General features: G+C 36.4%; 1 protein-coding gene across 2 annotated transcripts in view; it reads left to right on the top strand.

Moving 5' to 3' along the window:
* LOC131037898 (uncharacterized) overlaps window positions 1-24,710 on the top strand; it is a 176,935-nt gene that overhangs the window by 129,284 nt on the left and 22,941 nt on the right. For both annotated transcript variants that reach the window (XM_059220133.1, XM_057970141.2), the window contains exon 4: window positions 24,159-24,329. In XM_059220133.1, the coding sequence (XP_059076116.1) occupies window positions 24,159-24,329 (171 nt within the window). The remainder of the gene's footprint in view (window positions 1-24,158; window positions 24,330-24,710) is intronic.

The raw sequence follows: 24,710 nt of genomic DNA, 5'->3' as shown, positions 1-24,710 counted from the left end.
AATTATTAATATTTAATTATTAAATATTATTATTAATATTTATTAATAAAATATATTTTTGAAATATCCAAATAAAATAAATAATTATTCTATCATAAACATTTAGAAATATTATAAACAAATATAATAATAAATAAAGTCAGAAATATATGTAACAAAACTAATATTAAAACTGCCTTCATCCTCGTCAATAACCAGCAGAATAAATAAAGAGTAAGGGGACTGCGGGTGTCAGAGTTGTCCCCTAAGCTGTAGACAATGATAATTAGTCAATAAATTGGTTAAATGTTAATCGTCAGCAATAACAAACAAATCCTTGCCTCAAAAACTTTCTCTTCTCTATATAAACCTTCTACTTTTGAAACTAACTTTCCTTTAAACTATCATATGTATTAATCTCTTTCTTAATAAATAATAAAATAATAAATTAATAAATATAAAGATAAATATAAGAATCGGTTATAGAGTTGATTAGACATTGGTTCTATTAATAGGTTGATGGAGCCAACGATAGCAGTGATAACAAGCCATTAAAGCCAGTGATTCACATAACCGAAAGATACGAATATTAAGCGATACAAATATATTAGCTTTCGCCAAGGGATGACTACCGTCAGCAATAAAATTCATAGATTACCACGTACATAGTAATCAGCAAAATATTGTTGATATCACCACCCATGAAGGGATTTGTTACATATATTAGCTAACAACCGATTAGTTATTCAAAAGATGATTACTCTTTAGACAACGGTTATAATAGTGATTCAAGGCAGCAATTAAGAGGAAAAGTCATTCTGTATAAATAACAAATACTCATGAATAATGAAAAGGTATGATCTTAAGAGTATGATCTTAAGAAAGATTAATTAGTCCTTGACAAAGATATGTCTACTCCCAAAGAATGCAACCATTTGATACCAATATATTTAATGAGGATCAACTCCATTTCAAAAGGGTGGGGGGAATTTACTTTTGTTTATCATATTCTATGGGGATCGAAAAGGAAGGAATATTACCAATACGGAAGGCTGTAATAATGAGAACAGAACTGTTATAAAGCTACAGGCAGTAACTGAAGAGCACACGGTTATACTGAGAGGGGGGGGGGGGGTGAATCAGTATAACAACAAATTTTACCAATTTAAACTCTTTCAACTTCAATCACAATTATATAGCTTATCTCATTAACATATTCATTGCATACCAACATTCATATGTGATCTAACTAATATGAACACAAGTAGAACACAAGATATATACGTGGAAACCCTTACGGGAGAAAACCATGGCAATAAATGCTTTTATATAAATCTTCTTTTACAATATTTGTAGGCACCAGCCTACTAGAGGCACCAACCCCTAACTCTGTTTGTGAGCACCAACTCACTGGAAGCACCAACTCCCCAATCTGATTGCGTGAGCACCAACTCCCCAACCTGATTTTGTGAGCACCAACTCACTGGAAGCACTAAATTCCTAATTTGAATTAGTGAGCACCAACCCACTTGATATAAACATGAATTTCCACCTTAACAATGTTGCTCTCTCAATTGATGATGGACACTTAATTTCTTTCTTCAAACTGCTATGATGAACAACAAATCTGTTACACAACTGATTACAATATCTTCACTAAACTCATATAAATCTGCTATAATATCTTCCTCAAATCTGCTACAATTCTGCTCTCACATCTCTTTCAGATCAGACAATAATTCTGATATATATATCTGCACATTAATTTACTTTAAATCTGCAATATAATCTCCTCATAAAATCTGATAATAATTCCTTCAGTTTTTGTCCACAGGTCTGCTCTTTACCTTCTCTTATATCTGCATCCCAACTCCTTTAGTAATCTTCTTTTAATCCTTCAATTGCAGATCTGAATAGATATTAAAATATCTATTCCTTACGTACTTTCCACTACTACTCGCTTTCCCTTTTTTTTTTCACATTTCTTTATTCACTCCCTACTCCACACAACTTCCTTTTTACTGATTTTATATTCTCATAATTTTACTCGACACTCAACGCACTTACAGCTCAAGGATCTTCTGTTTTTTCGATACTCTACGCACACTTCAACACCGATTTAATATGGCATATATATCTTTTGTTATGCCCCTTCACAAAGGGATGTGTCCCTTGATTTTAAATATAACCTTTTACAAGACGTGATTTTCACAATGAAGAGTCACTTTTCTTAGAAGCCGTTTTAACATGGACAGCTCTTATTGCTCCTTTTTGGAGATGTCACAAATTAACTGAAACTTTTCATATTAACCATTTATTACCAATCTCACCCTTTCATCATATATTTATCAGATTCGTTAATATTTGTAGTTGACTTTTATTACACAAATCATATTATAATCGACTTCATAAAACTCTTTGACATATCGTATCATTTCATTAAGATATAATCTTTAACACGTATTTGATTTGAAATAACCAAATCACATCCTTGCCTTACGTTCTGTCATGTAATACGTAACATGTGGCTGCTATCACAACTTTATTATTAACTCTCCAATGTATTGTTTTGTGACATGCCCTCTGTCTTTTTAATACGAACCACATCTTCAATTATTTCATAGTCACTCTATTTGCTGTGTATACACTTTGCCATGCTGCGTAATGTTTCCATTTTCACCATATCGACTACTTATACTATTGAATTCTTTGGCCACTATATTTTCATTTCATTTTGTCTTCAATAGATCGCTGCCATCACAACAAGTGTGCATCTTCTGATAATTTATAATGTTGATTTGATATTTGCCACGTATTCACCTTTATTTCAGACTGAATGAATTGACCACTGCTTTATACGTGGGATTATTTTGCCTTTTAGTGGGGAATAAGGAGGTGGGCCCTACAAATCTTGTCTTATATATAGCTGCCACCTTTGAGAATATTTGACTTATTTAAATCTTTTGTTGCCTTATTACTACCCTTGCCGTCATTGATTTGTATAGTGCTATAATACCTTAATACTTTTAATAAACATATGCCAATATTAATTTTTTGTCTTATTCACTTGCTGGGTCCCACGTTTTGTCTTATTCTCTGACCTTCTGTCTTTACCAAGATCTCTGACCATATAATCATAAGGATTGAGTCGCTTCCTTAACACATGTTCGGGTGTCTTCATACTTTTTAGTCGATGTCTTGCATAGCATATTTGATTAATATGAATCACATCCTGTCCTCAATGTTGTTTACTGTTTGCTGTATATAGTTAATAGGATTAACTACTGACCAAAGTATCATATAGAGATTACTTTAATCACTGTCTTCCTTAATTCGATTTGCTCCATAACTGCGTCTATATTTGATAAGATTGCAATGTTTAATGTGTCTTGCTCTGTCCAAGAGCATTTTGTGTACAAGTAGCAGCACGAATGATGATCTATGTTTGCATGCATTGACCTCTTGTATAAGTTAACAATCATCTAAGCTTCATCCAATATGTTCATCATCCTCCAAATTCCTTTGACATCAATGACAACATTTCTATCAGTAACATCTTTGTTCTCGGTAGTATGCACAGGGATATGCTTAATACGTATGCTTAATATATGAAGTGCGATAATGTTCTTATGCAGAATTTAATGAATAAAATATTAATAAATTATAATAAATAAATAAATAAATACTGATAATAATCTAATAATTATAATAAACAAATAAATGTTGATAATTGTATAATAACTATTATTATGATATTAACTGAGGAATGCTCTATAGACGAATGTAATAATAATAGTATATAAATACATAATATATATATATATATATAGTAATGATTTGATCAGACAAATAAATATTATAATATAAATCAAAAGAACTCTTAAGTTAATATCAGGAAGAAGAATATGTTTTCTGTTATGACTGTCTGTGTTTAAAGAAGTGGGGAAGGAGATGTTCCTAATAGGGGACATTACAATTGGTTTGATACTTACATTAAGAACTAGGGATGTTTGATAGACGAATAATTTATTTATGAATATTTAATTGATTGATTTGCGAAATATCATTGATTTGATGCATGCTAAGGTGGAGTTGTCTCCTAATATATTCAGTCTGAGTCATAAGTATCTTGAAATTGATTAATTATGGCTAAAGCATCCCTAAACCCATAAGGGGACATTACAAAGTCTTCTACTTGAAATACATGCTTGTACTTCTTCCCAACTGTTTCTTCCATATGACCATTAGGATCAAAATTTTCTCTCAAGGCAAAAGATGTGAATGAGTAGAGAGATAGTTCCTTTTTTGCATCTTCAGCTGCTTGAGAATTAGGACATACTTCAATTGAATTTCCCAGTGAAATAGGTATGGGGATACCATTCCCATGCTTATGTCTTGATGCTTTAGCACAAGTTGCCAACTGTCTAGTCATTTCAAGTAGTACTACTCTATCCATAGGATACCTTGGCAACATGTAAGGTGGTGAAGGACATCAATAGATCCTAATGTAGGTGAATTTAGGAAATTGAATGAACCATGCACCATGTTTCTTCACAAGTTCTTGTGCTTCTGGAGACAATCTTTGGTGAATTCCTCCTTGTAGTGTCCTGGTGATATGCATTGTGAAGGTATCGTTGACTAGCTTGTAGTAATTCTTATGCGGATGATGCAATTGAGCATAAGAATCATATACTCTTATCTCTCTGGGCCCTCTCCTAACAACTCCTTTGTGTGGTAGTCCTACATACTCAAAACATCTGGCTAAAGAATATATAACATATGAACTCATGTGGAATGACTTAGTAGGAACTAGCCTCCTCAACCGCACATCTAGGTTGTTACTGATAACCCTAGCCCAATTGAACATTCCCTTTCCTTGAACAATCACCTGTATAAAGAAGAACATCCACTTGTCAAAAAAGCAGGCTTGAGAGGCACCTACAATTCAATTAAGCATGGTTATCAAATCTTTGAATTCTTCTTGGAAATCAATTTTGTGAGGTGTATTGGGTATCTTATTTAGGTGAGGCCTACTCTTGAGCAGAGAAACGAAAATCACCAGAAAATCGCCAGACTCGACGAGTCCGAGTCCGAGACATGCTCGCCGAGTCTCTGGGACTTGGACTCAGACTTGCCGAGTTGGCGGTTTGGCAAAAACTCGCCAAACTCGGCAAGTCCAGTGCTTGAAACTTGGCTACTGGTTGGGTTACGTAAAATGACCAAAAAAAACATTTTAAAAAGTTTTTTTAAAATCAATGGTCTCCTCTTTGTTCACTACAACCTCTGCCTGAGAATGAGAAAAATTAGAGTTACAACATGTCAGCTAATAGAAAAATAACACCCAACCCCTTTATTAAATAATAAGTTTTTTTGGCCTTGCAGGGCACTGCCCCTCGACCCACCCTGTATGCCCCTTGACCCCACCTTGGGGGCGCTGCCCCCAAACTCCCGTCGAAAAATATGGGGGGAAACTGCATCGATAGAAGTAGGGAAAATTTAACCTTCGAGTTTGACACTGATTGGATCGACCAGGTAGATATAGAGCCTAAGACTGTAGCCATGGCAAAGGAGGAGCAAAGAGCACGAGCACAGATAGGAGATTCAGAGGCAGATAGTGACACGGATGTTCTTGACGTTGGTGAGCATGGCATGGTGTCACGGGGAGCGGCTATGGCTATCGAATCATCCAGGACCTACCTTAGACGCCTTCGCAGGGGGTCGGGGCCGGAGGGTGCAGCCGTGCTGGCTCCTCTGAGCCATAGGCTTGTAGTTGTATTTACCTTTGGTATTTGTATGAAACATTTGATGATGATCATATGATGACATGGATTTTTTATTCCATGAGTTTTGTAATATTGTATACATTTGACAATATTTATATATCTATGTTTGTTATTTCCTTCAGCTACAATTTGCGTTTATGCTTATGTGATTGATGTATACTTGTGTATGTAATCAAATGAGCTGAGTTTGATGATGTTATTGTGTCTTTAAGGTGTATTCGAATAAAGGGTGCTTGAAACAAGTTTTAAATCTTTAAAAATCTCTAAATTTCTTGAGTTTTTCACTTTCCCGAGTCCATCCGAGTCTGAAGCCGAGTTTGACTCCGAGTCTGATTCGGCCTTGCTGAGTCCGAGCCGAGTCCGAGTCCCGTTTCTTTGGGCAAAATAGAGAACAAAACTTTGAGGACAGTACACCTCAACAAACAAAAACAATATAATAACCATTCTATGAAATAATTACAATTATAACTAATACAAAAAACAACAGTAATTTTGTAGCTATAATCTCATGCCTTCTAAAACCCCCTTACAAAATCTATCATGCTCAATTGGATGTCTCATAGGATCACAATTATCTACCCAAATAGTGTTGTGAGGAAATTTTAATGCTATTGTGTTCATTACTTTGATAGGCTTGGCTTATTTTGGCTTAGCCGAAAATGATATCTAAATGGAATGATTATTTATAAGAGTTTATATTTAGTATCTTTAATGTGCACAATGTTAAGTGCTTTTATGTGAGTTAGTTATTCACATATCAGTAACTTCAACATTTTGTAAGCATGCATGGTTCACTATATCTATTGCATGTTGCATATGCAAATTAAAGGCGGAGTCTATTAAAAAAAATTGCTCCTCATTAAACCAACATTTTTTACCTTTATGAAATATCAACAATGCATCCTACTAGTATCATATGTGTCCTTTGCTCCAACATTGCTCCAAGTTTTCATTTTTTAGCAAATGGCGGGGACTGACCCATCACCAACAGTATTTTTTTCTTGCAGTAAGACAAAAATAATAAGTATCCTTCCAAGATACACACAAAACGAATTGAGAAAGAGAACATGTGATGAAAATGAAGACAAAGTTAATGTATGATGAAAATGATGGATAATAATTTTAATATACCTTTGATTATATTTAAGTTTTTTTTGTTTTACATTAGTATTGAGAAATTTAATTAATTTAAATGCATTTATTTTCAATTATATTTTGTTTCCTATTTTATATTATAAAGTAATCTTTTTACACATAATAATACATTAAAATTAAATTGAAAGATGGTTTTTTAATTCATATAAAATAATTGCTAAGTTGCCGGTTCGGGTTCGGGTTCGGGTTCGGGTTTGAAGAACCCGGTACGCTGGTACGGCAAAATTTTGAAAAGGGGTTTGGGTTCGTTTGGGTTCGTTAGTACAAAAACATGTAAATTTTTTATATATATATATATATATTTTGATATTTGTGAAGCCTATAAGCATGAATTAAAATATGCATGTCACATAGCATCATATGAACAACAAAACAAACATAAACTTGTAATCATAGCATCATGATCATACCATAATTGATAATAGCATCATATACATCAAGTTTAATATCAAAATGACAAAATATTCAAGTATCATTGTTTCAACTTTCAACAATATAAACTTAAAGTTTAATCATCATCCTCCTCATTGACATTCTTCATCCTCCTCCTCCTCCTCCTCCTCCTCATTGACATTGACATTACATGAGCCAATGCGACTTGCACTTGCACTATAAGTTGGCTCAATTTTCGAGTCATCAAGTGTCAATGCAAGAAGCTGAGAAGCACGAGCATCCAAATCAGTATGCTCTGGCTCTATATCCCACATCTTTGTTTCCCCTTGTGTGTAGTCATGTTGTTTGTGTGAAAGAAGATGTAGGTTGGAATGCACATATACTAAATTCTCCGCTCTTTTTGATAGCAGCCTATTGCGCTTTACTGAGTGGATGAAAGAGTATGTGCTCCAATTTCTTTCTGAAGCAGATGAACTAGCAACCTATGAAGAAAAAGTAAACAATTAAAGTTATACATTAATAAAAATAAAATTACTAGCAACCTATGAAGACAAAGTAAACTATAAATAAACTAAAACTTGTAAATTTAAAATTTTAATTAATTAAACTTACTTGTGATAAAACTTTTATAGCGAGGGGTTGTAGGTGTTGGAAGCATGTGCCATGGAAGTACCTTCAGCTATGAGCATCTTTCTTGGATCTATGACGAAGTGCATCAACACTTAGACCATTCCCATTTGCGAATTCTATGAACTCATTTGTAACAACATCTCGCAAATCATCATCGAGATATAGTCTAAGAAATGCTGCCTTATACCCATCAGATACCTCTAGATCTCTCCATGGTGGAATCCTTCCTGGTTTATCAAGAAACTGATTGCTATAGTACTTAGGTGTCAAGGCATAGGCAAGAAGGTGCAAAGGAGTGGTCATCTTATTCCACCTCTCTACAATAATTACTTCCAGTTCTTTGAAGAATTTCTCTTGAGGATCATTCTCTTTTTCATTTATAGTGACCTTTATTTTTTCAAGCATTGAATCAATGCCATCATAAATCTCACCTATGCAAGGCCTATCCATGTCTGTATAGCAAATCATGCTCATGATGGGCTTAGTGATACTTAGGAGATATGTAACAAGATCCCACCATTTCTCATTCAATATTCTATCCCTAATTTTTTCTGCCCTCTCAGTGCTACTTTGCTTCCATACAGTCCAATTGGTGCTGATCACCATATTGCATAGTGCCACTCTAACTTTCACAAGTCGTCTTAAGACGATTGTGTTTGATGCAAAACGGGTCTCAGCAACCTATAACACAAATTAATGCCAAATGATTAAAAAATAAAGCCAAACTTTAAAGAAGAATACACAATATAGCTTACACAATGATATTATTAACATTGAAAATTCAAAAAAATTAGAAAATGTAAAATTAAATTACTATTTCACTTACCTTCAATAGCTCCAAATTCGAATAGGTTCTAAAAATCCCTTGAGACATGTGGTGGTTTGTGATGAACATCTGGATGTCCTCAGCCTCTGCATACACATCTCTGATCCATTTTATTTTTTGCCCAATCCTTTGTAGCATAAGATTGAGTGAATGTACCGCACAAGGTGTCCAAAAGATGTGATCATAGCATTGCTCAACCAACAAACCAGCAGCTCTACAATTTTTTGCATTGTCTGTTATGACTTGGACAACATTGCGAGGTCCCACAGACTCAATGGCAGAGATGAGAATTTCTGCAATAAATTGGCCATCTTTTATTTGACCCTCACAATCCACAGCTCTCAAAAACATTGCCCCTTTAGGGGACACTGCTATGACATTGATCAAGGGACGGTTTTTAGCATCTTTCCACCCATCTGAAACAATTGTTACACCTGTCTCAACCCATGAATCCCTTATGGGTTTCAATGCATCTTCAACCCTCTTCACCTCTTTCTCCAATAATGTGCCACGTACCTTCTCATAACTGGGGCCCTTATACCCTCTTGGTGCCTCATTAACACTTTTTATCATTTGCTTCCAATATGGGGAGCGAACAACATTGAATGACAACCCATTTGCATAAATGCACCTTACTATATCTTGATCAGCATTGTCTCTACTCTCATTTTGGAATGCGGTTTCTAAAGGCCCCTTTGTTCTTTTACGTGTCAAGGGTGGTTCACTTTGAGGTTCATTTGTGGCAAAGAAGGGGTGGTCTTCTACTACAATACTGGGATTAGAAGGGCCTTGCATTCCCCTTGTTTTCTTTGATGCGGTTTGGTTCAATCTACGAGCTTCCCTCTCTTCTGCCGCTTCATGCTCCCTAATATATTTCATCACTATCTCATCTGGCATAGGTTTACCATTTTTTCCAGGGCATTTTTTTGATGCCTCTTCCTTTTATTCCACACAAATGGCCTACCACCCGATAATATGAACTATTACGTTCAATATCACATCCATGGCATTTCCAACGGAATCCCCCACCTCCCGGAAGTTGTTTTATAATGTCCACATATTTCCATAAGGGAGAATTTGGATCATTTCTTTGTTTTGCAATTATTTGTTCATTGCCAATGGAGGAAGATGTAGATGCCATTCTAGTTCCTATGGCAAGAAATAAAATAAACATATTCAAAAACAAAAACTAAATAATGAAAAAAAATTCAAGTTTCATGTTTGACAATTTGTGAACAAAAAAAGTTGGAAAAAAATGTTTGAAAACCTACCTCTTGCAGCCAATGGAAGCTTGAAAATGTATGGAAATGATGCTGCAACACTTGTTGAAGCTTCTAAAATCAGTCTTCAACTCCTCCTCTTTGATCTTGGAAGCCAAATTTTGTTCAACCTTTCTTCAACTTGCTCTCATAAAAAATTTGTTTGCAACACAAATGAGGTGAAATGTGTCAATAAAGTGTTTTAGAAGTGTTTTTTAGGTTATAATTTTCACTTTTTAAAAGGCGGAACTGAAAAAAAATTAAAATTTGCTTTGTTTTTTAGCTTTATGGGCCGCCCAGCCGCCCGGGTTCGACTGGGTCCGCCCGGGTTCGACTGGGTTCGACCCCGGGTTCGACTGGGTTCGACCCTGGTCGAACCCACCCTGGGTTTTTCGAACCCTGGTCGAACCGGACCCGTACCAGGGCGTCCCAGGGGCGAACCCGGTAACTTAGAATAATTGTGATAATTGAAAGAAAAAATACTAAATAATTTTCCATTATTTTTGTTTCAATTAATGGTTGATTTTAAAATTTCATATGCAATTAAAAAATATTTAATAATTCCATTTCTCTCCCTCTTCCTCTCCCTCTTCTTGTCTTTTTCTATCTTCATCTCTAACTCTATCTTCTCTCCCTCTCTATTTCTAAACACATCTCTCCCAATCATCCTATTCTAATACCACTTTATCTATCTCTTTGATGTATCGCACAAATGTTAAAAAAAAAAGACCAAAATTTTCTTTGCTTGATCTTCCGCATCTATCCGATGTACCCATTGCACACCAAGGTGCAATTGCTAGTTTAATTAATAGTGAGAACATGGTCAAATGAAAAATCAAATAAACTGAATAATTTATTTAATTAATGGAAGGACATAGCTAGGGTGAATTAATAAAATTTAAAGTTAAATAATAGTTGAACAATGGTTAAATAATCAAATAAATACCAAATATCTATTTAATTAAGTGGACAGAAATGGGTGTCTACAGTCGCAAACCATAAATTCATCTAATTCTGCATGAGCTAGGGAGGTATCCCAAAATTCCGGAAGAGAACAACCTAGACCAGATTTTGGCCCTGGTTTTGGTGGGACAGGTCTCATTTTCAAAATTAAAACAAGAAGCAATTGCACCCTCTACAGTTATTACAACAAAATTACTAGTTTCTTCCATGTAGGATGAAAATAACAGAGATGGCGAAGATTTTCTACTCACTTTTCATACGACTGTGTGTCTGCTAATTCTGATAAAATTACCCCCAGCATTGAACCTCCGCCTTTCTTAATTAAGCCCTTTTTTATAAAGATACAAATCTTCTTGTACAAAGACGATATAAATGGCTAAACATCCGATCATGATTACCACAACTCATTTGCTCATGTTGAGTGACGACGGAGATGACACTTTTGACACCCGCTTTTATTACATAATACTTTGCGCAATCTCTTATCAGAAAAATGATTACCACCTTGTGAAAAAACTTTTCAAATAAATCACCGAGATTCCTGGAATATTCCTTATGTGACTTCAGTCTTTTCCCTTTCTCGACCTCCGCCTTGCAAAGTGCCCTCTTTAAATGAAGAACAGCTGAACCATTGAACCAATGAACTCACGAACCAAGGAAGGTTTAGTGGTTCAAGTTCACTTCCCGCTCGAGCTTTCTGCACAAGTTAGGCTTGGCGAAACCAAGACATAGTATATACATAAAGACTCAATGAACTAATGAACTAAACTTTGGGTTCAAACATGAAGGTTCAAAGACTCGAATACTTTAGACATAAGAATATTTCGGCTGAGACACACCAACTATGCTAAAATTAGCACACATACCATCATGGCATGAATATTCCAATACAAAATAAGACCCGTGAATGCAAAAATAGGGGCTAACACATAAACATATATATCAGTTACTAGCAAATGGGTAGTGGTACAGGAGACAGTCATGAATACTGGTGTATTATTTTTCAGAAAAATGGGAGACAACTACTCAGTAATGAAAAAAATAAAAATAATATGTATATAAATTTAAATTTAGAATAAAAATCATATGTTGGCTATGCATAACTAACTATTGTGGAACACAAATCCCCTTTGTCTGCATAAGTGAAGAAGAATGAAGGAACAAGCAAGCAAGCTGCATGTTAGTAGGTTTGAGAAGTTCCACAGTGGCCAAATTTCAAGAAATGCTTGAGTGCTGATGATTGCATATGAACATTTGTATTTTCTTGCTGTTTTCAATGAGCTTTGAAATCCATTGGAACTTTTCAATCTCTTTAAGTGCATTATTCAGTGAATGCACACAACATGGCAATATATTCTTGCATTTTCTTCTTTGCCAAAAAGATTGCTGGTTTAACAGGGATAACATTTGCAAAATTTAGACATGTGATGCCCCATCTTCTCAATAGCATCACATAATTGGTTTTGAAGATAGTTTGCATTTATCTCTTGTTTTGAACAATCTATTCCTTTTAAAAGAAAAGGCCTTTGGTGCGAGTTACCATTATATTGAGTTACATAGAAAATGAACACTTAATGGTGAAAACAGTAGATATGGATAACTATCATGCCCCGTCATCAATAGTAGTTGCAGCATTCAAAAACCCTAGTCACTACTTTATATAATCAAATATTGGCGAATAAATGCATGGGGCTGAACCTAAGGAAGAAAAGACAACAGAAAGTAAGACAAAAAAGAATATAATGACATAAATTGCTTGTAAGAGCCAACTTAGGGTTTGACAAAACAAACTTTATAGAAGTCTAAATTAGTGCTGACCTAGCCTTGAGATAAAATATTTAAGGCCTGCCTCAAACTCAGCCCTAACCAAAAGCATATATATAGCTGATGCATAGGACAATTTAGAAACAAGAAGGAATATACAAAAGACACATTAAATTATTACAGAGCAGCGATTATTCCAAAAACCTACATATAACGATCCTTATGCAGCGTTAATACAGACTATTAATGTGGGGTCAGGTGCAATAACATCAACTTAATTAGTTACGAAGAGTCACCGCCTTTGGAAGGATGGTGTCCATTGGGAGAGACATAACTTCGCATTCATATTGAAGGGATATATATGCAGCACTTCAGCCATTGAGAGAGGCATGGAAGAAAGAGAATCAGAAGCATTCGATCAAACCAGATGAAATATCCCCTGCAGTGGATTGATTGAAAATACAAGGAATATTTGCTGATAACTAACTTTCCAATCTGTGTGTTATGCGGTTTATGTTTGCGTGTTATGCTGATAGGGTGTCTCAGAATTTTTCAGATTGGAGTAGAGGTTAATCAACCACACATTTCTCATGAAAGAACAACTACGAATGATAGTATGATTGCCAAGAATGCATATTCAACTGATTTACTTAAATTAGACACACAATCATTCTCCTACAGCTAGCTGACATTACATCAAACAGTTTGCAGGAAAGCTCAGACAATCATATAATCAAAATGCTGCCTTATTCCTCCCTTCTTATTCAAATGACTATCAAATGACTTCTTACAATAGCAATATCATGACCAAACTCTACCCACTTATCACTCAGAAGTTCTGAAGACTAATGACAGCCATGATTATTACAACTAACTGAAATAAGTGCATAAATGTTTGACATTGAACCTGGAAAAGATCGCCTAACTCGATTCTTGAAGAAGCAAGCAATATCATGGATTATGAAGCCTCCAATCTGTAAATCGAACTTGTCTTCAGAAGTCGCCCCCGCTGCAATGAAAATGGACTGATAATAATTGATGGACTGCTGCTAGCCTTCAACTCTTCTCCCAAATTGATTGCCTTTACCCCTCAAATATGGCGCTATCCTCCTTGATGTGATTCGATGCCAATATGGAAAGCTGTAAGCAAAATCGTGGGAACTTGATAGTCTAATTCGAATTGTCTCAGATCTGAAATGGATGCAATATTCTACTTATTTCTCCCTTTAAGCATTCCCAATTAGAATCGCCTTATGCTTCTAAGGCTAGCGATGTCTTCCAAAGTGAACTTCAATGCTCAAATAGGGAGATAATGGCAAAATCGAGGGTATGTAGGGAGAAGTCGATTTTTATCTCAGACCTGCAAATCGATCAGCTCTCACCCAATTTCACTTCCAATGATCTACAAATAAAATCGCCCTCTTACTTCAATAGGAATCGATGCATTTGGGACAACCAAAGTGATAATCTGAAAAAATCATGAATCCCAACTGCCATGAAAATTACAAATAACTCGATAGGCACAATATGGAAGACTGAGTATATCCCACTCTCAGCTGCAGCCCCTCGGAAGATCTTTCACCTCCTTAGTTATGCGAATCATAGGGAGTTTTCGTTCCCAAATGATTAATCTACAGAAACCCTTGGCTCCACAAGTCTACACAAGAGAAGATATCCAAACAACTGATGATGAACAATGAACCAACCTCCTCTATTTATTCTTTACATATCCAATCAATTGGTTCCTTCTAGAAGATTCTTCTCTTATCCTTTTGTTACACTTTTATTATTTTATTACACATTAATTAATTTAATTGCACTTAAAAATATTATTACATTATAATTAAAGTGCACACATCTCACAATACGTGTAATCTCCTTATTTCGCCATAAGTCGAGTAGACTAAAAATGTGAAGCCGCAAATCACTGCTAGTCGACCCCCTAATCAATCTCTTTGGCCTACGAGGGTCAAATGATAGGCCAATCCTGTGAATGTCCGTGAACTAATGAGAAGGGGACATTACACCGGAGTTTGCGGACTCAGAATAAAATACATTAAACAACAATTTATACACTTATCAAATTGTGTGGCTCTAATTCAATATATAAAGTTGTCTATTTACATTCCTAAATATAATCCACACCTTATTTGGGGATTCACAAATGGTATCAAAGCACTGTTCTTGCCGGCTTGAGGGGAGATTACAAAAGTTTTGAATGATGTCTTATGAAGGTGTTTATTCCTTTAATCTTCATCACATGCGTTTATTCTCAAAAGTATAAAGAACATCATGTGATGAGTAAACATGACAGTCACAGTTGAAGAATTACAAGGCAGGCTTGGATTCAGAGTTCAAAATGCTACAGGAGAGGTGTTATATGAGAAATGAAGAGTCAACATTATGTTAAGGGTTTGCATCTGTTATGACAGTGTTTAATAGCCGCATTTGCAAAGGAGATAGTATTCAAGAGTTGACAGTCCTATAGAAAGAACAAAGGACAATTAGATAGGTCTTCTAGAGGCTAAGATATGAACAAGTAAGGACAAAAGACAATTTATGACAGTCAAAATAGTGAATGGCTGAGAGGCAAAGTTTCAAGGACAGTTAAAGCAAAGAATGACAATATGACAGTGAAAATTCAGTGGCAGGAAAGTGAACATAGATATTGCTAAGGACCATACATGATGATAACACAAGGTCTTGACGACAGTGATCAAGACATTGATGACACAGTGACAAATGCTAAGGGTGAGCTTCATAACAGTGAATGAGGTGGCACCATGAGAGGTCTTCATCAAATTGCAGTCAGCACAGTGACCTATGCAAAGATCTCATAGGTCTTTTAAGGGGAGAGGTGCATGAAATGCATGGGTCTATAAAGAACACAGTTGTGAAGGCAAATGAATATGATAACAATAAAGGCAATTCATGTACTTGTGAGCAACAAGATGGCATTAGCCCAACTTTTTGGCTCTAGATGGCTTATGAGCAGCACGATAGGGTTAGGCCCACTTTTTGGATCTAGATGGCTTATGAGCAGCAAGATGGGGTTAGGCTCACTTTTTGGCTCTAGATGGCGTATGAGCAGCAAGATGGGGTTAGGCCCACTTTTTGGCTCTACATGACTTATGAACAACAAGATGGGGTTGGGCCCACTTTGTGGCTTTAAATGGCTTATGAGCAGCAAGATGGGGTTAGGTCCACTTTCTAGCTCTAAGTGGCTTATGAGTAGCAAGGTAGGTTTAGCCCCCCTTCTTGACTCATGGGAGCAATAAGGAGAGGTTGGGCCCCCTATTTCAACCTCCTCTCCCAACTCTACGATGATTGACTATTGAATTGAAGGGATAATGCATGAATAGGAAAAGTAGATACAAGCACCCCACTAGGTAGATCACTCCAAGTGGATGTCCAATGTGCCTGCCGCTAGGGCCAAGAGGGTGAATGTCCACTTTTGAGCTTAGTGTTGGGATGGCTTTGGGTGGACCTATCATGCTTCCTTCTCCAAATCTTAATGTGTTGGAGTACTAGGGTAAATCTATGGATACATTCTAGTCAAAGAAAAGGAATCTAACAATTTGTGTTTTATGTGTAAACTTTGTGATTTTATGTCTCTGCTCCTTGTTTGGTTCATACCTGATATGTTTTGGATATGAGAATAACTAGAGTAAACCAAGAAGATATGAATTGCATTTGAGGTCATAGATGTGTGTCACGCTTCTAATCCTCATCTTAATATATTTAACACAGAGAGATATCTAGGATATTGTGCATACATTGGGTGAATCTAAAGGAAAACTTGTCTAAAATTTACAAACCTTCCAAATTTCCAATGCCTTGGTTAAGTTGTTTAAGTTGGCAACTTGTGATAATGTCAAAGGAGCGCAATGAAAGTGAATGTGTTATAGATTTTCATAAAAGGAAACTTAGAAGTTTCAAAACCCAAGCTCTTTCATAATAGGAGTCATCTTAATCACTCCTCCTGTGATCACTGGTTGAGGTCAAGCAATTTTGGGAAGGGCAGACTGTCATGCCCCATCAAAACCCTAGTTGCAGCATTCAAAAACCCTAGTCACTACTTTATTTAATCAAATATAGGCGAATAAATGCATGGGGCTGACCCAAGGAAGAAAAGACAATACAAAGTAAGACAAAAAGGTAAATTGCTTGTAAGAGCCGACCTAGGTTTTTGACAAGATAAACATTATAGAAGTCTAAATTAGGGCTGATCTAGCCTTGAGATAAAAGATTTAAGGGCCAACTGTATCCCAGCCTTGAACAAAAGCATATATATAGCTGATGCATAGGACAATTTAGAAAAAACAAGGAATATACAAAAGGCATTAAATTATTACAGAGCACAAAAACCTACATACAGTGATCCTTATGCAGCATCAATACAGGCTATTAATGTGGGATCAGGTGCGATAACAACAGCAACTTAATTAGTTACAAAGAGTCACCACCTTTGCAATGATGGTGACTGCTGGGAGAGACATAACCTCCCATTCATATTGAAGGGATATATATGCAGCACTTGTTGTTTATAATTAGGGCCCGGCGGATTCCAATTGCCTTGGGCAACATTGGAATCCGCCTAGGGGACCAGCCCCTTCTCCAATATATGGGGCTAGGTCCTATACTCTTCGGCCACTCCAAAAGACCCCATGCTACACCTAAAGGTCCCCACGCCACTCCTTGATAGGGCCGACCTATCCTCTACAACAAAGGAAATTAAATAAACTAATTTGCAAATTAATTGGGTAAAGCCGACTTGGTTAGGGGTGTTTGATCTCCTATAAATAAAGCATACATTCATCATAACATGATCAAACAGTTCAAGAAAAAGGGCGAAAATACAAATGCAAGGCAAGTGAACTCCTGTTGTAGCAGAACACAACGAACTTCATTTATGCACAACAGATAGCAGCGAACTTCATTTATGCACAGCAGATCACATTGAACTCCATTTGGCACAGCAGATTACTAGTTAGGTGGCAGCGAACTCCACTTAAGTGCAGCATATCATCAACTAGATCACAGCAAGACAAAGGGCTGCAAATCATAATCACTGCCAGCAAGCTGTGTAGTTCTCTGTAGCATCTTCTCTATGACTGCAACTTCCATACTTCAGATAAGTGTGTAACTATCAATTGAATCAAAACCATAATCAGATTTGAGGATCTTTTCTGGTTGGGTTTTTCCTCTTAGGAGGTTTTCCCAGGGTATTTTGGTCTTGTCTTTATGCATTCATTTCTTACTATGCTTAAATCTGAAAATCAATAATTCTAATTAAACCTAGTTAGAAACAAATTCTAATTTTCTGAGTGTTATCTAATCTGAAAGTACTAAAATTAACATGGTATCAGAGCTATAGGTTAGATCAATCTTTAGATTTAAAATTCGGTACGCCTTTATTTCCAGATTGCTGTAGTTTTTGCAGGTCAGGTCAATGGGGCTGAAAGTTGAAGATAGGCTTGATGGGAATCTCAATTTCATTGCATGGAAAGTTCGAATCAAGTTGGCCCTAGAGGAAGAAGATCTTCTCCAATTCATAGAAGCGAAAGAGCTAACTGAGCCTACGGATGCTGTTGAACTAAAACAATTCAAAAAGGATGCTGTCAAGGCCAAGAAGATTCTCATTGATTTAGTCAAAGACCACCTAGTCACCTCTATTGCCTCATTTACCACTGCAAGAGAAATGTTCAGCCATTTACAAGGTACATATGAAATTAACAATCTCAGTAGGGCAATTACTTTAAGACAACAACTACTTAATATCAAAATGGCTAAAGAAGATTCTGTTATTTCCTACTTCATGAGAATTTCAGAATTAAAGAATTAGCTAGGTTTAATTGGCCATAACCTGGAAGACAAAAACCTTGTCATGATTGCCCTAAATGGTCTACCTCACTCATGGGAGTCATTTATCCAAACTATCAGTGGCAGGACTGAGTTGCCTACCCTTGATCGTCTTAAGAATGATTGCATTCAAGAAGAGTCTCGCCTCATCACAAGGGGGCAAACCAAAAGTCCCCATGTAGATGATCATCACATGCTTGCAGCTCAATGCAAGAAAGGGGGAAATTGGAAGAAACCTTATCCAAAAAGAAATAGGGATTTCAAACTATTTAGTTCCCAACACCCTTGGAAGAAACCAAGAGATACCTCATGTGTCCGATGCTTTAGATGTGACAAATTTGGTCACTATGCTAAAGAATGTCAGAATAACCCTAACCAAAGTGAAACCAACCTAAATGAAGTCTCAGAACAAAATGATGACTTCTTATTCATCTCCGCTCTATCTAGCAGTGTTCCTTCAGATAGCAATACATGGTTGATTGACAGTGGTGCCTCCAGACACATTACAGGTTACTGTGATCACCTTTCAGGCTTAGTTGAAAAGGATACCAGCCTTCACGTGGTAATTGGTGATGACGCTCGTTATTTGGTAAGAGGTTTTGGCTCTACTTCCCTGAATTTAGATTCTGGTATTTCCTTGCACCTCAGTGATATCTTGTTTGTTCCTGGAATTAAAAGAAATCTAATTTCCATTTCTGCTTTAGAAGATAAAGGTTATCAAATTGCATTTCTGAGGGAAAAGTTCTTGCTTGGCCTAAGAAAGCTAATTTTAAATCTGCTTGTATAATTGGTCATAGATATTATAGTCTTTATAAGCTCTCTACTAACCCTATTCAAGCCCTCATTAATGAGGCTCCAGAATCTTGTGAGTTATGGCATAGAAGACTTGGACATTTGCATTATCAAGCCCTTCCATCCCTTTGAAAGATTAGTCAAAGGTATGCCTAAACTTAGTCAAATTCATGATAACACTTGTAAAGGTTGTGCTATAGGCAAAAATGTTAAAAGTCCATTTCATAAAAGTGAAAATAGAGCTAAAGACAAACTAGAACTTGTTCACTCTGATTTGTGTGGTCCTATGTCTATAGCATCTCCTAGTGGATTTCTGTATTACGTAATCTTCATAGATGATTTTTCTAGGAAAACTTGGATCTACTTCTTGAAATCTAAAGAATCTGATGAAGTCTTAAGTAAATTTAAAGAGTTTAAAGCATTAACAGAAAACTCCTCTGGTAAAAGAATTAAATGCTTAAGATCTGACAATGGAGGTGAGTACACCTCCGATAGCTTTTATGATTTTTGTGTTGAGTCAGGAATTAAGAGGGAGTTTTGTGTACCATACAACCCTCAACAAAATGGTGTTGCTAAAAGAAAGAATAAGACTATTATGGAAGCTGCAAAGGCTATGATCCACGATCAAGACTTGCAAATCTTTCTATGGGCTGAGGCTTCTAGAACAGCAGTGTATATCCATAATAGATGTCCTCATCGTGTCCTAAAGAACATGACCCCGGAAGAAGCCTTCACAGGATCCAAACCAGACATTAGTCACCTCAGAATCTTTGGAAGTCCCATGTATGTTCATGTGCTCGAGGAAAAGTGATCAAAGTTGGAACCCTTCGGAAAGAAAGGCATGCTAGTTGGATACAGTGAATCCTCCAAGGCATTCAGGATTCTCATCCCAGGTCAAAGGTACGTTGAGGTAAGTAAGGATGTTACATTTGAAGAAGACATTGCTTTTAAGAAATCGAAAGGTTCTTGTGTTATTGATGAAGCTAATGACAATCAAAATATAAATGTTGATTCTAACCCTGAGATTCAGAGGGAGCAAGTTGAACCTCCTCCTCAAGATGATCATGATGACCCTCCAGAACCCATGAATCCCACTGATATTCCTAGTGACATTGTCATTACCAAAAAGAGGCCTCTCTGGGTAAGGAACACCATTCAAGAAGCTGAAAGATTTGCTGCTCCCAGAGGCACCTTCCGTGAAACTAAGAGACCTCAGGTATTCTCCAACTACGTTTCTTTGATGTGTAATCTCATTGAAACTGAACCTTGTAGCGTTGAAGAAGCCTTAAGTCATCACGTCTGGAAGCTTGCTATGGATTAAGAATATCAGTCAATCATCAAGAATGATGTGTGGGACATTGTGCCCAAACCCAAAGGTAAATCTGTTGTTTCCTCTAAATGGTTATTTAAAATTAAACATAATGCTGATGGTAGTATTGAAAAATATAAGGCTGGATTTGTAGCTCGTGGATTTTCTCAAAAGGAAGGCATAGACTATGAATAAACATTTGCTCCTGTTGCTAGATATACTTCCATTAGAACGATAATAGCCATTGTTGTTGCTAGGGGTTGGAAACTACATCAGATGGATGTAAAGACTGCCTTCCTCAATGGTGTCATTGAGGAAGAAGTCTATATTGAGAAACCTGAGGGATATGAGATTCAGGATAGATTAACCTATGTGTGCAGGTTAAAGAAAGCTCTGTATGGTCTTAAACAAGCTCCTCGTGCATGGTATGAAAGAATTGATAAATACTTGCTAAGTCTAGGGTTTTGTAAAAATGATGCTGACTCTAACATATACTTTAAGGTAGCCAATGATGAAATGCTAATTCTAGTTCTTTATGTGGATGACTTATTTCTTACTAGTAAAGATGAACTTATTATTAGATGCAAGAAAGAACTAGCTTCAGAATTTGAAATGAAAGATTTAGGTCTAATGCATTATTTCCTAGGTCTAGAAGTATGGCAAAGATCTAACGAAATTTTTCTAAGTCAAGGAAAGTATACTATTGACATTTTGAAAAGATTTAGAATGATGGATTGTAAACCCATGTCTACTCCTATGGAATCTAACTTAAAGAAGTTAAGTGTTTTTGCAACTAACTCTGAATTTGCAGATCCATCCGAGTACCGACAGTTGATTGGTTCACTGATGTATCTAGTTAACACTAGACCAGATATATGTTTTGCTGTGAATGCTCTTAGCCAGTTCATGAGCTTTCCCAAACATGTTCATCTTGTTGCAGCCAAGCATATCCTAAGATACTTGTGAGGCACTGTTGGTTTTGGGCTGAAGTATCCACTTAACACTCCAATAACCTTGGAAGGTTATTCTGATGCAGACTGGGCTGGAAGCGTCAAAGACAGGAAAAGCACCTCCGGTATTTGTTTTAGCTTGGGTTCTGCAGTGATCTCTTGGGCTTGCAGAAAACAATCCTCAGTGGCATTGAGTACTGCTGAAGATGAGTATATAGCAGCAAGTGTAGCTTCCAGAGAAGCAGTGTGGCTTCGTAAGCTTCTTGCTGGGCTGTTTGGTCAGCCATGGGATCCTACAGTTATTCACTGTGATAACCAGAGTTGTATTAAAATGTTTATCAATCCAGTGTTTCATGACAGGTCAAAACATGTGGAAACCCATTATCATTTCATTCGAGATATGGTGCAAAGAGGTGCTATTCAGTTGAAGTATGTCAACACCGATGAGCAGGTTGCAGATATTCTTACCAAGCTTCTATCCAAAGTGAAGTTTGTGTACTTCAGGGATAGACTTGGTATTGTGGAAAATGAAATCCTAATTGAGAGGGAGTCTCAATCTCAGTGATACTTTGTGTTGTATCAAACCACCCTCTGCAGGCAATGCAAGGTGGTATTGTAAACTTCTCAGGGAGAAGTATAATTATTAACCATCCTCTGCGGGCAATGTAAGATGGTATTGTAAATGTTAACCACCCTCTGCGGGCAATGTAAGGTGGTATTGTAAACTTCTCAGGGAGAAGTGTAATTATTAACCATCCTCTGTGGGCAATGTAAGTTGGTATTGTAAAAACTTCTCAGGGAGAAGTGTAATTGTTAAACCATCCTCTGCGGGCAATGTAAGATGGTATTTGTGTAATTGTTGACCATCCTCTGCGGGCAATGTAAGATGGTAGAAAAAGATCCTCTCCACCCTCTGCGGGCAATGCAAGGTGGATCCAGTCTATGCTTGTGTGCTAAACGGAAGATTATGGTTATGATTCTTTGCCCTAATTAAGAGGGAGTGTTGTTTATAATTAGGGCCCGGCGGATTCCAATTGCCTTGGGCAACATTGGAATCCGCCTAAGGGGACCAGCCCCTTCTCCAATATATGGGGCCAGGTCCTATACTCTTCAGCCACTCCAAAAGACCCCACGCTACACCTAAAGGTCCTCACACCACTCCTTGATAGGGCCGACCTATCCTCTACAACAAAGGAAATTAAATAAACTAATTTGCAAATTAATTGGGTAAAGCCGACTTGGTTAGGGGTGTTTGATCTCCTATAAATAAAGCATACATTCTTCATAACATGATCAAGCAGTTCAAGAAAAAGGGCGAAAATACAAATGCAAGGCAAGCGAACTCTTGTTGTAGTAGAACACAGCGAACTTCATTTATGCACAGCAGATAGCAGCGAACTTCATTTATGCACAGCAGATCACAGCGAACTCCATTTGGCACAGCAGATTACCAGTTAGGTGGCAGCGAACTCCACTTAAGTGCAGCAGATCATCAACTAGATCACAGCAAGACAAAGGGCTGCAAATCATAATCACTGCCAGCAAGCTGTGTAGTTCTCTGTAGCATCTTCTCTATGACTGCAACTTCTATACTTCAGATAAGTGTGTAACTATCAATTGAATCAAAACCATAATCAGATCTGAGGATCTTTTCTGGCTGGGTTTTTCCTCTTAGGAGGTTTTCCCAGGGTATTTTGGTCTTGTCTTTATGCATTCATTTCTTACTATGCTTAAATCTGAAAATCAATAAGTCTAATTAAACCTTGTTAGAAACAAATTCTAATTTTCTGAGTGTTATCTAATCTGAAAGTACTAAAATTAACAGCACTTTGGCCTTTGGGAGAGGCATGGAAGAAAGAGAATCAGAAGCATTCGATCAAACCCAAGTTTGCAGACTCGGAATAAAATATATTAAACAGCAGTTTATATACTTATGAAATATTGTGGCTCTAATTCAAGATATAAAGTTGTCAATTTACATTCCTAAATATAATCCACACCTTATTTGGGGATTCTACGATAAATTAGAGTAAGTCCCAATTGGGGACATTACAATAACTTGTGTCTGATTATTAGTTTCAACTACCATTAGTGTTTAAAGGAAATACATATTTACCTGTTGAACATATGAAATCGTTACTTATTCTTCAAGCCGATCTTAGCTTTACAAAAGGCAGTAGAGCCCATTTTTGTCCTCAACTGCATTAGCATCGTATCTGACTGACAATTGCTGAATTTCTTTGAGATTGATAATTTCTATTACACCAAATATCTGAGCTTATATACAGAAATGATGACTTACAAAGGAACCATGTGCTGACAGTCAATTTTTTGGAATAAATGATGATTATATTAATGTTAGGAATAAGAAAAAAAAATATATTTGTGGGTTGTATTTACAATTTATATAATGTTGTTTCTCGTTGTTTTGAGAATTAAGTTGTGTTAATGGCGGGTGAGCTCTGCGCTGAATTCCTTTTCTTGATTTTACAGGCAGATATAAAGCGGAATATGGATGCTGGTGAGGAGCGCTTCAATCAACTGTCAATAGAGGAGCGAGGAAAATTTGATGAAGAGACAATGGTCAATGTCAACAGGATGTTGAAGCGTCAGCCAAGTAGAGTTTGGAAGGGATCAGATGTATTTGCAAATGAGTATATTGTGGTAATTCCAATTCTGAAATAGTTTAATGTAATCTTAAGTGCCTCTCTTAACAACATGCTTACGTATTATTCAAGGTTCAATTAGAAATCACTATATTTCTTTGGTTTGATTAATTGCATCTTATATTTGGTAGTCTTGTTTCCTGGCTCAGAGTTAAATTTGCATATACAATTATGTCAAAATATATAGAAACTTTAGAATCTAAAACCAGATACCAGCAAGTAGTTGGGCACTTTCACCCTAAAGACAAGAAGTCTGTCTATCATTAGACCAAAAATAACCCATTGTATTAGACATTGTAACTTTAGAATATACCACAACAAAATATATTAACATATTCCGTTGTAGGTACTCTAAAACAGGTTTTTTTAAAATTTTATA

This window comes from Cryptomeria japonica, chromosome 4 (assembly GCF_030272615.1).
Source record: "Cryptomeria japonica chromosome 4, Sugi_1.0, whole genome shotgun sequence".
Lineage (NCBI taxonomy): Eukaryota > Viridiplantae > Streptophyta > Pinopsida > Cupressales > Cupressaceae > Cryptomeria > Cryptomeria japonica.
This window is presented reverse-complemented; position numbering and strand designations above follow the sequence as displayed.